Source organism: Barbatula barbatula (assembly GCF_947034865.1).
Source record: "Barbatula barbatula genome assembly, chromosome: 11".
Classification (NCBI taxonomy): Eukaryota; Metazoa; Chordata; class Actinopteri; order Cypriniformes; family Nemacheilidae; genus Barbatula; species Barbatula barbatula.
This window is the reverse complement of record NC_136774.1, coordinates 12,442,658-12,456,093: the sequence shown is the minus strand read 5'-3', so window position 1 is coordinate 12,456,093 and position 13,436 is coordinate 12,442,658. Positions and strand designations below refer to the sequence as shown.

At 40.8% G+C, this 13,436-nt stretch overlaps 1 protein-coding gene across 5 annotated transcripts in view; it reads right to left on the bottom strand.

The window, feature by feature from the left end:
* Nucleotides 1-12,611, bottom strand: part of pbx3b (pre-B-cell leukemia homeobox 3b) — a 73,138-nt gene extending 60,527 nt beyond the window's left edge. For 2 of the 5 annotated variants that reach the window (XM_079467991.1, XM_079467988.1), the window contains exons 1-2: nt 11,118-11,460; nt 10,292-10,365 (exon numbers count right to left, since the gene is read on the bottom strand). In XM_079467991.1, coding sequence (XP_079324117.1) covers nt 10,292-10,365; nt 11,118-11,314 — 271 coding nt within the window. In that variant the 5' untranslated portion in view covers nt 11,315-11,460. Of the gene's footprint in view, nt 1-10,291; nt 10,366-11,117 lie in introns of all 5 variants that reach the window. The other 3 variants (XM_079467987.1, XM_079467989.1, XM_079467990.1) reach the window with 3 other exon arrangements.
* Between the last annotated feature and the right edge of the window lie 825 nt (nt 12,612-13,436).

The following is a 13,436-nucleotide window of genomic DNA, read 5'->3' as shown; positions in this document are numbered from 1 at the left end:
GAAGAGACAGAGAATAAGAGAGGCAGGCTATATTTGGTTGATGCTTTTTTAGATTGCACAAACCATCGGATGTAAAGATGGAACAGCATTATACAGTAATGTGAATCTCATAAAACATTCAGAAATTAAATCTTCACTCGGCATGAGAGCTAAAACACAAAAAACACATTTAACTCCCCAATGGGGTTTAAAGCTTCCTGTCAAGTATGCGAGTGTCAATTATTCAGTGTGTTTAATGGTAAAAGGGGCACTAAACGTGAACGTTAAATTAAAACACAGCGGTCAAAGTGAGCAATGGCATCTGGCCGGATTCTTGATGTTAAATAAATAAGTGCAAATCAATCGATATATAACCCCTGCAGCGATTAAATCCAAAGAACGCCTAGTAGTTGATTTTTTAAAAACCATTCTTGAGGACGTTGCCCGCCGGCTTTTGGACATTTACGTCTGCTTATAGTTTTTTTTGTCGGCAATCATCAGCAGGCGAAACGAGGCTTGTCAAACCGCTGCAGAATAACACCAGCTTTGCTATGAATTAAATATAAGAATTATATGGCGACCAATAAGAATTATTTGCCTTGTTAAAGCAGCAGAAGACGCTGATTAAAATTTCATTGCATTGCAGTCTTTTTCCCATTTCTACTTTCCATATATCATTGTAACGTATGAAAGGCTGAAGGAACAATGGCACGTGGGCTTCATTTGAGGAATGCAGATGGGCAGAGGGGAGACGGAGCAGCGCCGGGGGAGAATAACACCCTATAATGCTGCTTTAGGCTAAAAAATAAAACTCTGATTTTACCATTAAAGGAAACATTTGGTTTTCAGCACACAACTGGCGTGAGCTCTTAAAATTTCATTGGGCAATATTGTGTGAACAATTGCTGGTGAATTGCTATTAAAATATTCATACAAAATTATAAAAATATATATTATAAAGACAGAACTTTTTTATTTCAGCAAACACAAAAGAAATAAAACCGATTTAGCCGAAGAACGCATAATAGGCGTGACCCTATAAGTTAAGAGAACAATACATTTATCTCTATCCATTCACATATTTGTAAGTCTTACAAATACAGTTGGCAACTTGTGCCCCAGAAAAGCAACACACGCATGTACGCTGCACAAGGAAGTATATGGACTTGTATCTTCTGCCCCTTGAGGAAATCTCTCCACTGAAACAGAGAAGGCTAATGAAATGGAGATCTATAAATAGCGATGTCATTACAATGAGAGGACCACTCTCCTCCCCACCCCTCCCACCTGAACCTCTTTGTGCTAATAAGCATTGTGACAGTGATACAGGTACATCTGGTGGGTAACTGTACCGTACTGGGCAGCCAGAGTTTTGACCCAAGAAAGGAACATTTACTTGGGTAGAGACACAACTATAATAGTTGTGAGTAATGTACTTATATTGCATAATCACCTGCAAAATAAATAACCGTGTCAGAAGTTCTTTCAAGTCTGTAAAAGTGATTACATTAGAATAACTGGATTCAGAATAATATCCTACAAATATCAAACCAAAGCTAGAACATTGCGAATAATATATCAATAAACACCATGTCTTGCAATATCAAAAACATATATTTTTATAAAACCTCATGGCAGCCCGTGCACATCTTGTCAATAACAAATGGGGCCCGTGTTAGGCAGCGGCGTTCGAATTGAGTTACACAAATAACATACCGAGAACGTTTGTCCAATGTTAGCATAGCTCATCACATCACGCCTTGCTCCGTATGCGACAAACGCTGCTGTGGGTGGACGTTTGTTTCATGGCTTTTACGCCCTGGTGACAAAATTATTGATGGCAACGCATCACAAATTGCACTTATTTCATATACAGATGACAGGGCGAGGGGAGATGTAAAATATTAAAACAGCAGCGCCGGGTGGGAACATTTACTTTTTTTCTCTAAATGAAAATTTAATGTTTCAATACAGAGCACAATTTAGTTAAAAGGCAAAGGATAGCTGACAATTCAAAGGTGATGTGAGATTCATCAGTGGTTTGCGTCAGTCGCCATGTCTGAGGAACATTACTGTGTGTGCGTGCGTGCGCGCATGTCAATGGTCAGGAATCAAGAGTGTCACAGGGGGTAAACAATTCTCCATACGTTTTTCATTTCTTAACCAATATTAAAACAATGAATTTGTAGAAACCCTGCTCTGATTGGCCAGATCTTGGTCTGATCTTCATCAACTACTTAATGTCAGATTCCTCACAGACATGTTAGAGCTGCAATCTGAAGTCAGAGATAATTAAATGAAACACACGCTCATGTTAGATATGTTAGACTGGAGAAGAGGCTGGCCGTGTGTATTATCGTGTGTGTGTGTGTGTGTGTGTGTGCGTGCGTGCGTGCGTGCGTGTGTGTGAGAGTGTTGGGGATTCAAGAGGCAATTTATGAAGAAGACAAGCAAATAAAAGACAATGTGGCTAATAGCCATACAGATACAGGGGAGGTGGACATTTCCTCTCATACAGAAAAGACCACATACAGAGAAACACTGCAGTGGCTTATTAAAACTCTTCCCTGTGTCACACTTTCTATCACAACACTTTCCTTTTTATTGAACCCAGAGGAGGTTCAGGTGATGTAGACGACCAATCACATATTCACCTGAAACTCACCAAAAAAATAGAAACCTGTCGGAGCTGTGGTCTAGCAGTCACCTCGTGCTCTGGGCACAATGAATACGGGTGCTCACGTGGGATGCCCTGGTTCAAATCTGTGCAGTGTCTATTTTCATTCCATCTTCAATTGTTTTGTCCTCTCTATCGTCTCTCTCAATAAAAAAGGCTAAGCTTTCTCCAAAAGCATCATTGACTGTCTTAGCACCCCTGCTAAATTTCTACTCGCATGCGCAAGGAGAGAATTTCATAATAAATCAGCAATAATTCGCAAGACGCTAATTATTATGGCAGTTGCCATAAAAGCTTATTTGCATAACTAATGTCTCATAGAAAATGGAAACAAAAATGTTATGAAGAACAGGTCAAGAAATCATATCGAAGTGAATGTATTTCTCTGCATTTGTGCATACACGCTATGTGTTCGTAACACAAGAACAAGATAATCCTCAAAATCAAAAATACAGCACTAAGCAAAAGGTGCAAAGTAGGATCAATTCATCTCAAAAGACAAATACTCTGTGCTTGTAATGGTTTGCATTCATCGATTTTCTCTTTCAAGCCTGACGTACATTCTCAACCTCTTTCTTTTCCTAATTCCTTCATCCGCTCTTTATTTTTCATGCACACCTTCTGCTGACTGAAAGGGTTCGACAACACCATGAAAGGCCAAGATAGCAGCCAACCTTCCTCGATTTCAAACACCAGGTCGAGTAAAGGATGAGAGAAAGAAAGCGAGATAAAGAGTGAAAGAGAGAGAGAGAGGCCACGGCATTCAGGCGTCCAGACGCCCCGCTGAGCAAAAGCCATTCTGCCTTGCTCTATCTTGTCACTGCAGACGCATCGCTGGGGCAGACGGGAACAAAAAAACAACCCAAAGTCAATTGTCTCCACTGCTGAATGGATCTCTATTGCAGGCTGCATACATTTACTCAGGCATTTTGGGAAAAAAAAGAGGCTGTGCTATTGTAACTTAAGGTGAGAGAGGAAGGCGACGCTCGCTTATATTTACTTTGGAACGCAACGACCGCACTCGTGATGATGTCATAAGGAGACTGAGAGGCACAGCTTCGCACCTCCACTAATATTGATCACGAGCGGCAGTCGATTTTTCATAGTTTCATGGTTAAGTGCTCCATTGTTATTTTATAATTAGCAAACAATTAATGACTATGTTCTCTCATTAATTAATAAACCTGTAATTATGGCGTTTAATAATGAGCCGGGGCGTTTAGCTTAACATAATGATCATATCGACGATATTCACTTCGACGTAATGTTGATATTACTAAACTATGCAAAAAACGATCGAAAATAAATACCCAAAAACATAACGATTATAATACAAGTAATAACAACAATAACCCAGCAGATGTCAAATTAACTTCAAGGTAGATTTAGTTGGCTCATTACCGCTTTGTTGGGGCGCCTCAAAATGAATGGTCCCCGAGGGCTTAAGAAACGCTTACTCTTGAAATCCTCGCATTCCATTTTTTCAAGGTAATACTTTTAGCCAGCCTCGCATGTGGTTAATTACGACGGTGGCTACAAATTAATTCAGCCGGTTCAGAGTGCACAAAGAAGGGGCTCGCCGAACACGCAGAAAATAACAACACACATCCCTTAACTGAAAAATAACCACCACAGTGTGTATGTGTGTGAGGGGAGCAGCACAGCGGGGGCCACACTGCCGGCTTCCTGCAGTCTCTCCTCCAGACCTCCCGTTTCTGAACTTGATGAGTCAAAGGTCAGAAAAACAACAAGTCAATAGGCAGGCAGTGGCTGCAGAGCCCGCAAACAAGAGAAGAGAGAAACCGAGCGAGAGAGAAAGAAGAGCCTATGATTTTGGTCCTGTAATAGTTTTCTGTAATCTCTCTGTATTGATTAAACCTCACTTCAGAACGGAGTGTTGCTCCGTAGTGCACCTAACCCCCCCATTCTCTCTTTCCTGGTCAGAAATGCCATATGGAGGTAATCTTTCACCTTTGTTATTCCTCGCCGCATCTGCCACTGCTGCCGGCAGCCCTGCTCTCTACCGGCGGCGAGAAAGCAAACAACCCGAGCGCAGGCCCCCCCGCGCGCGCAAGCACGCTGACTGATTAGCACACAGCCGATCCCAGCAGAGGTCTTCCTCAATTCGCCGCTGCACTTCTGTGTTCCCTCGCAAAACAAACTGGACAAGTTTATTCTCCGCACGTTGAGATTCGGGACATCTTTGGCCGAGATCAAAAGCGGCACAGAAAGTAACTTAAATCAAATAAATAAAATATGCCAACTAGAACTTTCACAATATAGAATTTTATTCGATTATAGTGGCCAAACAAATGTATATTTATTTAATGTTTTTCAAAAAGAAATAAGCGATGCCATCAGTGAAATTATTCTTTAATTTTGTCTATTTTGTGTTTTATCTGTTATTTGGTCAACAAATCACTCTCATAATACAAGTCCATTGATGCAGCGCTAGAGACTTTTTAACCACTCTTAAAGCAATTTTGAACGGATACTGAATAGTTTCCGATATCACGGTATGTCTGCGATTACCACAATAGCGATAATCTTGGCTTTTAATATCACGGTTATTGCCAGTATTGGTATGCTGTGATACCCCTAATGCCAACAAATAAATTGATGCCGTCATTTATAGGCGTTAAATACGCACACATACGTATAAAGATGATGGTATTAAAACTAATGCAAGAAAAAGTTATAGATTCAGCCATTAAGGCAAACAAGTTTGAGAGTCCTGAGAAAAAAACAGATACCTGGAGGAAAGCGAGAGAGCGACGGAAACCGAAAGACACTGAGAAAGCAAAAATACAGCATCTGCTAACAAAAAAGTGATTTTCAAGCATTCTGCCACATTCCCTTCATTTGATTCATTTAAATGCAAAAGCAAGAGAAAGTGGAAGGAAAAAACAAACCCCTCCTGCTAAAAACACTCAATTTACTGACAGGCAAATGACTTCACGCTGCCACTTAATCTCATTTCTTGCATAATGCCCTCTAATTAGCATATCAAAGTGAATTAATACTTCTAGGGCATTAGCAAAGGGGAAATCTACTCAGGGCCTCCAGTCGCAGTTAGTGGAGTGCCAAGAAGGCTCCCCAACACTACAGACGGCTTTGCATTGCACAACGCTTCTATCCATTTATCCGCCATGTATGTATCTCCCTCCTTTCCACCCACCCTTTTTCTCCCTCCCACATCATCTCACCCAGCCACTCTTTTTTGGGAAAAACAGAAAGACATTTTTTCATGCCAATTCTCCGCAGTGCCCCAGGGCCCCCAGGAAAACATATCAAACCTACCGTCCCCGACAAGACTTTGAATTTGCGGTAATCTGCGGTTAATCTGACAATTATCTCAGCATGTTCATTTGTCAATATAGCAGTTGTCTTTCACAACCTTCAGAATGAGTGATAAGTGAGATCCAGAGGCGCTCCACACATCTCTCCTGATCCTTCTCTTGGTGCAAATGTGTAACTCCAACATTCTCACCCCTCCAGTGATGGTGACATGATGATTATGCAGAGAGAAGCGTGTGATGTTCTATAGTCAAGGCAAACACGCAGGGTACACACTCATAAACCTATTACATACCGACGTGACACACACACTTCGTGCAACAGTCACACACACATCATCTCTCTCCGCTCTCCACACAAACAGATGTACATATACAGCTTTTCCTTCACACTGTTTACATAGTCACAGTACAAACACTTCATGTTTGATTTACCCTTTTTCGCCTTCAAGCCCCCTTTGCATCACATCCAAAAGCAACAATGAATGTTTCATCTTTTCAAAGCTCTGCTGCGATTCACAAATAAAAGGCAGAGAAATCTCTCTGATAGGAACTTTTTCATACATCAGCCCTGGCAGTTGTTAGTTTTTTCCCTTATTGTATAAAGAGAGATCAATTTAGCGATGACTGCATGGTAAGCTTTACGCAAACTGTACAATATCACACGCTCACACACGGTTCAACTATGAAAAGTATTAATCGTAAACCATGCAAAGATGGTAGTTGATACCCAGTAAATGTTCAAAAAGGAGCTGTGATGTTAGCAAGCCGGTTATGATGTAACTTCTGTTATGTTATTGAGAATATAATAAACACAATCCAATGGGCAAATGTAACACATTGACTGTTGTCCACACCAATCATAAATTGTCAGAACTTGTATGCCATGCGAAACAATTCGCCGAATGAGTGCGTCGCGTCCGCTAACTTCCAGGAATTATATCCACTGCGTGCTGTAGTTTTCCATTTTCACAAATTTCCTCTGTCCGTCTCTTACACGCAAAGCCTCTCGCAGGACAGATTACCTCACGTTAACGGTCTCGACGCTGACAACGGGCCCTCAACTTCTCATTTCTGAAGAACCACATCTGTTGAGCACGATAAGCAAAATGTGCATACTACTCTGATGCTTGATGCTCACTAGGTATGTGTGTGGCATGTTTTAAAAACCTCACAGAAAAAACACAAGGAGCAGCAGTAGCAGAATGCTTATCAGAGGAAGTCTTTCTTATCAGACTGATGAGACAATGTCCTTCAACAGGGCCGTGGAGAGAGAGAAAAGTCTCGTACTGACGACTCAAACATCGGCTTTAGAAATATCTTCACACTACAGCAGGTAGATTGGAATGGTGCTATCGGTAGTCAATTGTCTCTTTGAAAAACAACACAAACCTCTCATACTCCTAGTTTTTGCATCCTCTGAAATGATCCTAGTGCACGATCATACAGAGCAGAAAATAATGAAAAGCAATTTATATGCACAAACTAAGAAAGCAGAAACTATAATGCTTGAGAGTTCAATTGTGAGTTAAGAAACAAATTAGCAGAGAGAAGCTTGTTAGGAAATTAGTCCGGATGCGTTAAGAAGGAAAAAAGAAAGCATTCAAACAGGCAGCATCAGAGGGATTACCCGAGATTACAGCAAGTGAGCTAGTAAACAAGCTCATTTAAATAATTAGCATACTTAGGGACTCTACTCTTTATGCATATTTAATTAGAGCTATAATGTAATAAGGGACATAGCTGTATTAAACGAAACATGATAGGTGCACATGGAAACCCAGTCAACAGATGCATGTGGGTTTAAAATAATTACAATTCACATGCATGGCAAGAAGAAAGGGAATAAAAGTTTCCTATGAATAAAAATATATTTTGCGGGCAGTATTTTATATCTGACAATTAAGGAGCATTGTTTAAATGAAAAATATTAAGGAATGTATTTGTGTACAGAAACACGCACACACACACAGACACATACTGTAGGCACCCATTTCCACTTATACTAAAAACGCTCTGAGATAAAAAAAATATCATTGCGTGCACTGACATTATTTAATATTAATATAAAAGTGAAATGAAATTTATTATAATATTATGCAAGAACACCACACATAAATGTTCTCTATTTCTCCTTCATACTTCATCCACATAAATTCTTTAAACACATCACAGCCTCGTCAGATAATTTACAATTACAACATGTAAAAAATTAATTCTGGACAGACATAAAGAACTGCTCAAGGAGACCAGGCGATGGAGCAGGGCCTTGCCCTCCCGCAGTCGAGACCTCCAACGGCCGAGAAGTTCATTAAGTTTTATGATCTTCCTCTAGTCACTACTGTTTAAAAGCCACACAAAGGCCACAAATCTGGAAAAGCACTGTTCTGCCTGCCACCACAATGAGACTATAGAATAAACACATGAACTGATATTCCAACTTTGACTATTGCTATAGGCTCTAATATGTAAAACGATCAACAATTAAAATCTTACAAAACAAGCACAAAACCTATTTCTAAATACGGAGTAATAGTTTCTATTTATATTAAATAAATTACTGTACATGTGAGAAGGTGTAATAAAAATAATTGAACCTTTAACCAACGAGCACTGTTGAACATATTTATTTTAACTTCCCATGATGTCATTTCTTAAAACAAACAATAAGAGCATCAGTACGGATGTACTGCTGTTGTTTGTTTTAAGAAAAGGCAAAACCACAAACATCTTTTTTTGGTCGAATTAAATGCGACAGCTATGTGTTTTGGGCTCACCTTAAGGATTTCGGTCTGCTATTCTCCTTCTGCATTATTCCAAAATACACACTGTACACTCCTGGTAAAAGCCCTTTATCTAAGTGGCTCTCTGGGTCCTGCATATCAGGTTATGTGGTCATTCTCTCTTTATACCTGCATGGATACAGAACGCGCGCGCCTTTGCGCTCATCCTCGCCATATCACCCCCGTGTGTTAACCGTCGCTTTAATAAAACCAGCCGCGGAAAATCGAGGAAAAACTGCACATTAAATTACATCCTCTAAGCTATCCCGTGTTTCAACGGGGCGCTGAAAAAACTATCTTTTGGGAGACAGTGACATATGCTAATGCTCCGTGTCATTGGGGCAGGCGGTATAGCCTTGGTAACGCACGTGCTGTTTCTGTCATTGGACTTCATTGCTTCAGTGTGTCAGAAAAGTGAGGACAGAAATATTTCTGTTTGGTGGGACAGGACACAGCTTATTTCCTCATATATACACACACATTTTGAGACAGATACACACACATGCACGTGTTCTCACACATCCCTCTGAAATTATAAATGCATATGCACCAAAAATGTCCTTTGACTTTCTATCACAAATATAAGAATAAAACATAAATATAAATAAACTGGCTAGTAAAATGAATGCTTGTTGCTGGCCTACTTAAAAACTAAAATATAAATGTAAATAATATGCATACTTGAAGATCTCGGGCTGTGATAGTGGTCACCGAAACTGTGCGTTTTGAAATCCCTTTCCAGAGTCTCGCGTCAAACTAAATCAATTGTCTCGTATCAATAATAAATGGCACATCGACCGCTTCTGCTCATAACAAGTCCGTCTTAACACAATTTACACCAACCTGCCGCGCGTGTCTGAACGCGCGTGTGAACAATGTAACCTTCACAATATTGGTGCCTTTCATAATAAAATGGAGCCATAATTAACTACAGATCCGCCGAAACTGCCAATAAAGATCCAGTAAATTGCTCGCATAATTAGGCAGAGGAGCGCAGGAATTGGACCGCTCTCCGAACCGCGTTTCTAAACAGGCGTAAGCGCTCACTCGAAGACATTATAATTAAAACAAGCGAGATCTACAGCATTAACACCGTGCACTGCAACCCCCAATGTCAAATACACAATATCCAGATGATGCCTAATTTTTAACAATTCGCCAACTGTGAGTCTCGAAAGATAAACGGACGGGGTGAGAATAGCGCGCTGTAAACAAGGGTACACTGCCAGGGTGCCTTTCTCGTGCGTGCACCCAGTAGAAGGCACTCAGTTCAGCCTCACGGTGCAACGGACGAGATGCAACGCAGAGGGGAAATTGCTTATTATTCTAGTCTGTTTCGAAGTTTTATGCAGGCAAATGCAATTATGACTCTCCATTTTCACATCTGAGAATCAGAAACGAGATGTGTAATTTGGCTCAGCACAACCGGATCCCGCAGACGACCAAAATAAAACGCACCAGTAAAGATGGCGGTGTCTAAAGGATTAGTGGCATTGTACTGTTGCTTTTTCCTTCACGAGATGTATTTGCGTAATTTTGCCTTTGCATCATCTTACCTGTTTTCTCTTTGATCTCGCAGAGGACACTGAAGAGGGCAGGCTTCATTCTGTGACAGTTGAGTCCATGTTTCCTGTACCATTTGGGAGCAAGAGACGAGATTGATATATAGTCACTTTAAACTCATAATTCTGTCCCATTAAAACTTTTGCAGACATCCAGTACTTATTTTGATTTTTTTCAGAAAATGCATTACTTTATACTGACGCGATTTAGTAGGCTAACGATTGTGGCCGTGGTTTCTGACGTTGTGGTCAATGTTACACAGCAAATTAAAAAGAAGCTACATAAAATATACTATTTCTTTTAATTGTAGAATGAGATTCAAGCATTACACACGAAGGGCCGTAGAAGGCCTCTTTAGTTCAGGAGTAAAACGTGTGATGTTGAAACTTTTAATGAGATGCCCACACGTGTTCACTAGTTTACCTGTGTGTTATTGTCAATGTGAAGGTCAGAGCTCCACTTTATATATTACAATACACATGTGTAGGCAAAAGTTTTGTGGTATTCTACCCTGAATTTGGAAAATTAACTTTAGAGATCTGTGATAGCACAATTTGTGAAAACTGCCAAATGCAGAACGTGACGGGGTGACACGCATATGGTTTTACTATGTTTACATTTGTTGTTTACAGTAAATATTATCTGTTATGACAAGTGCTTTTAGATGAGTGGAGGGCAGTGCGGATTAAAAGTTAACTGAACTGGTCTCTACTGGAATGGGTAAATGACAGCACATTAAACCACGACTAAGAAACGTAAATCGAGAACTATCATCAAAACAGTAACAATGAAAACGTTTCCGTTAAAAATTGCACCAACTTTGCTTGCGCCTCGTCCAGGCTTTGGTCGGTGATGGTCATGATTTGATGCAGAATGTCACCGATGTCTTGTTTTCTTCCATCCCCATCGGTTCCGTCGTGTCCATGTGGAGGCGGCAGAGCCATGCCTCCCTGTACCGAGTGACCAGCCAGGCTGACACCGCCGAGAGCCTGCATGATCCGGGCTTGCTCGTCCATAGTCCGCCGCAACACAATCAATGCGCTTCTGCTCAGTCACTGAGATTGGTGAAATAAAGTCGGATAATGCACATGCAAAAAATAACTTGATTATTTCATGTGCGGCGTTTAACGGGTCCGTAGCATGTACAAAAATATTGACCGTGAAGCAACGCAGCAAATACAATAAATCGCTTTCTCGGAAGAAATATAGTGGAATTGATGTCCCAGGAACCACTTTATGGAAAATATTTAAATCGTTTTTGATCCACTTGAAATAATGTCCATTGGAGAGAAATTGGCGATGATTTTTCTTGTCTATTAAGTAAACTTCAGCGTTCAGGTGCCAGTGTTTGCCCGTTCAATCCTGTCGGAATCTTCATGCCAATTTGTCTTTTTCTTTGAAGAGCTGGATGTGATTGTTGAGGCTCCTTTGCAGATGTCTGGAATTCTTATTCGCTGTCTTCTTAGGATAATTTCTTCTTGTGCACTTCTTGAAAACTTGGACAAATCCGTAGCGTTACAAACAGCTGCAAACAAAACATCCCACGTCTCTGATGGAAACTAACAATTAGGCAAAATTAATGACGATGTAATTTAAAATAAATGCACAAACTCATTGAGCGCGAGCAAGTGGCAAAATGTTGCCTCTTTCCAAAAACGAAACGGAAGAAAATAAAAGAAGTCCAGCGAAATAAATTAAATCATCAGCACCGGCGAGCGAAAATATAAAGGTTATAGGAAAAATATAAAAACGTATAAAAAGTTTTCTCAGTTCGAGAAGGGAAAATAGAAAAACTGGCGAAAAAATTAATCACGCGCAATAAAGCGATGCGCAAAAATATCTGCTGGCTGAAATTTATGAGTCGAGCGCGCAGGCTGTGTGTGCTTTATGTTGTTTGATGGCAGCAGTAGTGAGCGATTGACAACGTGCCAATGCCATTCACTCAGTGCGGACGTGTCAGAGCAGAAAAAAAGATACAAATCGACATCAAAATGCACGCTCCGCCCTGCAGAGGAGGGGTCTCGGATTCTTGTCACTTCTCGCCGGAGCCCCCGAAAACAAAATGCCAGTTAGCTACTAATGATACTGGTGGTGATGATAATGATGAGAGGAGAACATCAAATCAAGAGCGTTTAAGTCCCTGCTTTACGTCTGCCTCGTTTCAAAGCGTGCCCGTGTGTTCAAATGCCGTTACATTCTCAATAAAACAAACAAAAGGCAGAGTTTTATAATGTCTGATTCAAACTAATAATGAATTGCACAGCCCCTCGCTTCCTTACACCACAGTATGGTCGCCTCCGACAAGCCGTGCTCGCAGGGGCAGGCGAGCAGAGGACATGTTTATAATATTGGAAACAAACGCCTCGGACCAATCCGGGAAACGCAGCGTTTGAGTGGCGGCGCGCCCGACCAACGGGAGACCCCCGTTGGCGGGGAGCGGCCGCCTTCCGAGCGCAATACCTTCGCTACGGTTGTACAGAGAGATATCAACTTCTGATTGGTCGTTGCCAAGGGTGACATCTACTGCACAAGCAGGCGGCGCTGCGCAGCGCTCCTCGGCAGTTGCTATGGTAGCAGACTGCTCTGTGGGCTCGAAGCAAAGAGATACATTGAAACATATCTGCGTCTTCCTCTGGCTTTTTGCGTACGCCTTACTAAGCTTTTTTGCAACTACCGTATTTTTTATATCAAATTACGACACTTCGTGGGGTGGTTTTAATGAGCTCCTTAAATACCTGGTCTTTTGTCTAATGCCTATGTAAATGTCCTGTCTTGTGTTGTGTTTAAGCGACTGTAAATAATAGCACCTCACCCAATAATAGTGAAAACGAGCCTTACTTAATCAACCGTAATGTCACTATTGTAAAGGTGTAGTAATCGTGTTTTACTACAAATACCATAGTAAAACTATGGCTACTGAACCAAGCAGGGTCAATTTGTTGTTTAACTAAAGGAATCGTCGGTTTTTGGTTTTATTTGTAGTAAAACCATAACTTTCGAAACATGAACTATATGCCCTAACCCCACAGTTTTGCGATATTGAATGTGGGTACACTTTTAAAAATAAAGGTGCTTTAAAGATTCTTTACAGCGATGTCATAAAATACATGTTTTTGGTTCCACAAAGAACTATTCAGT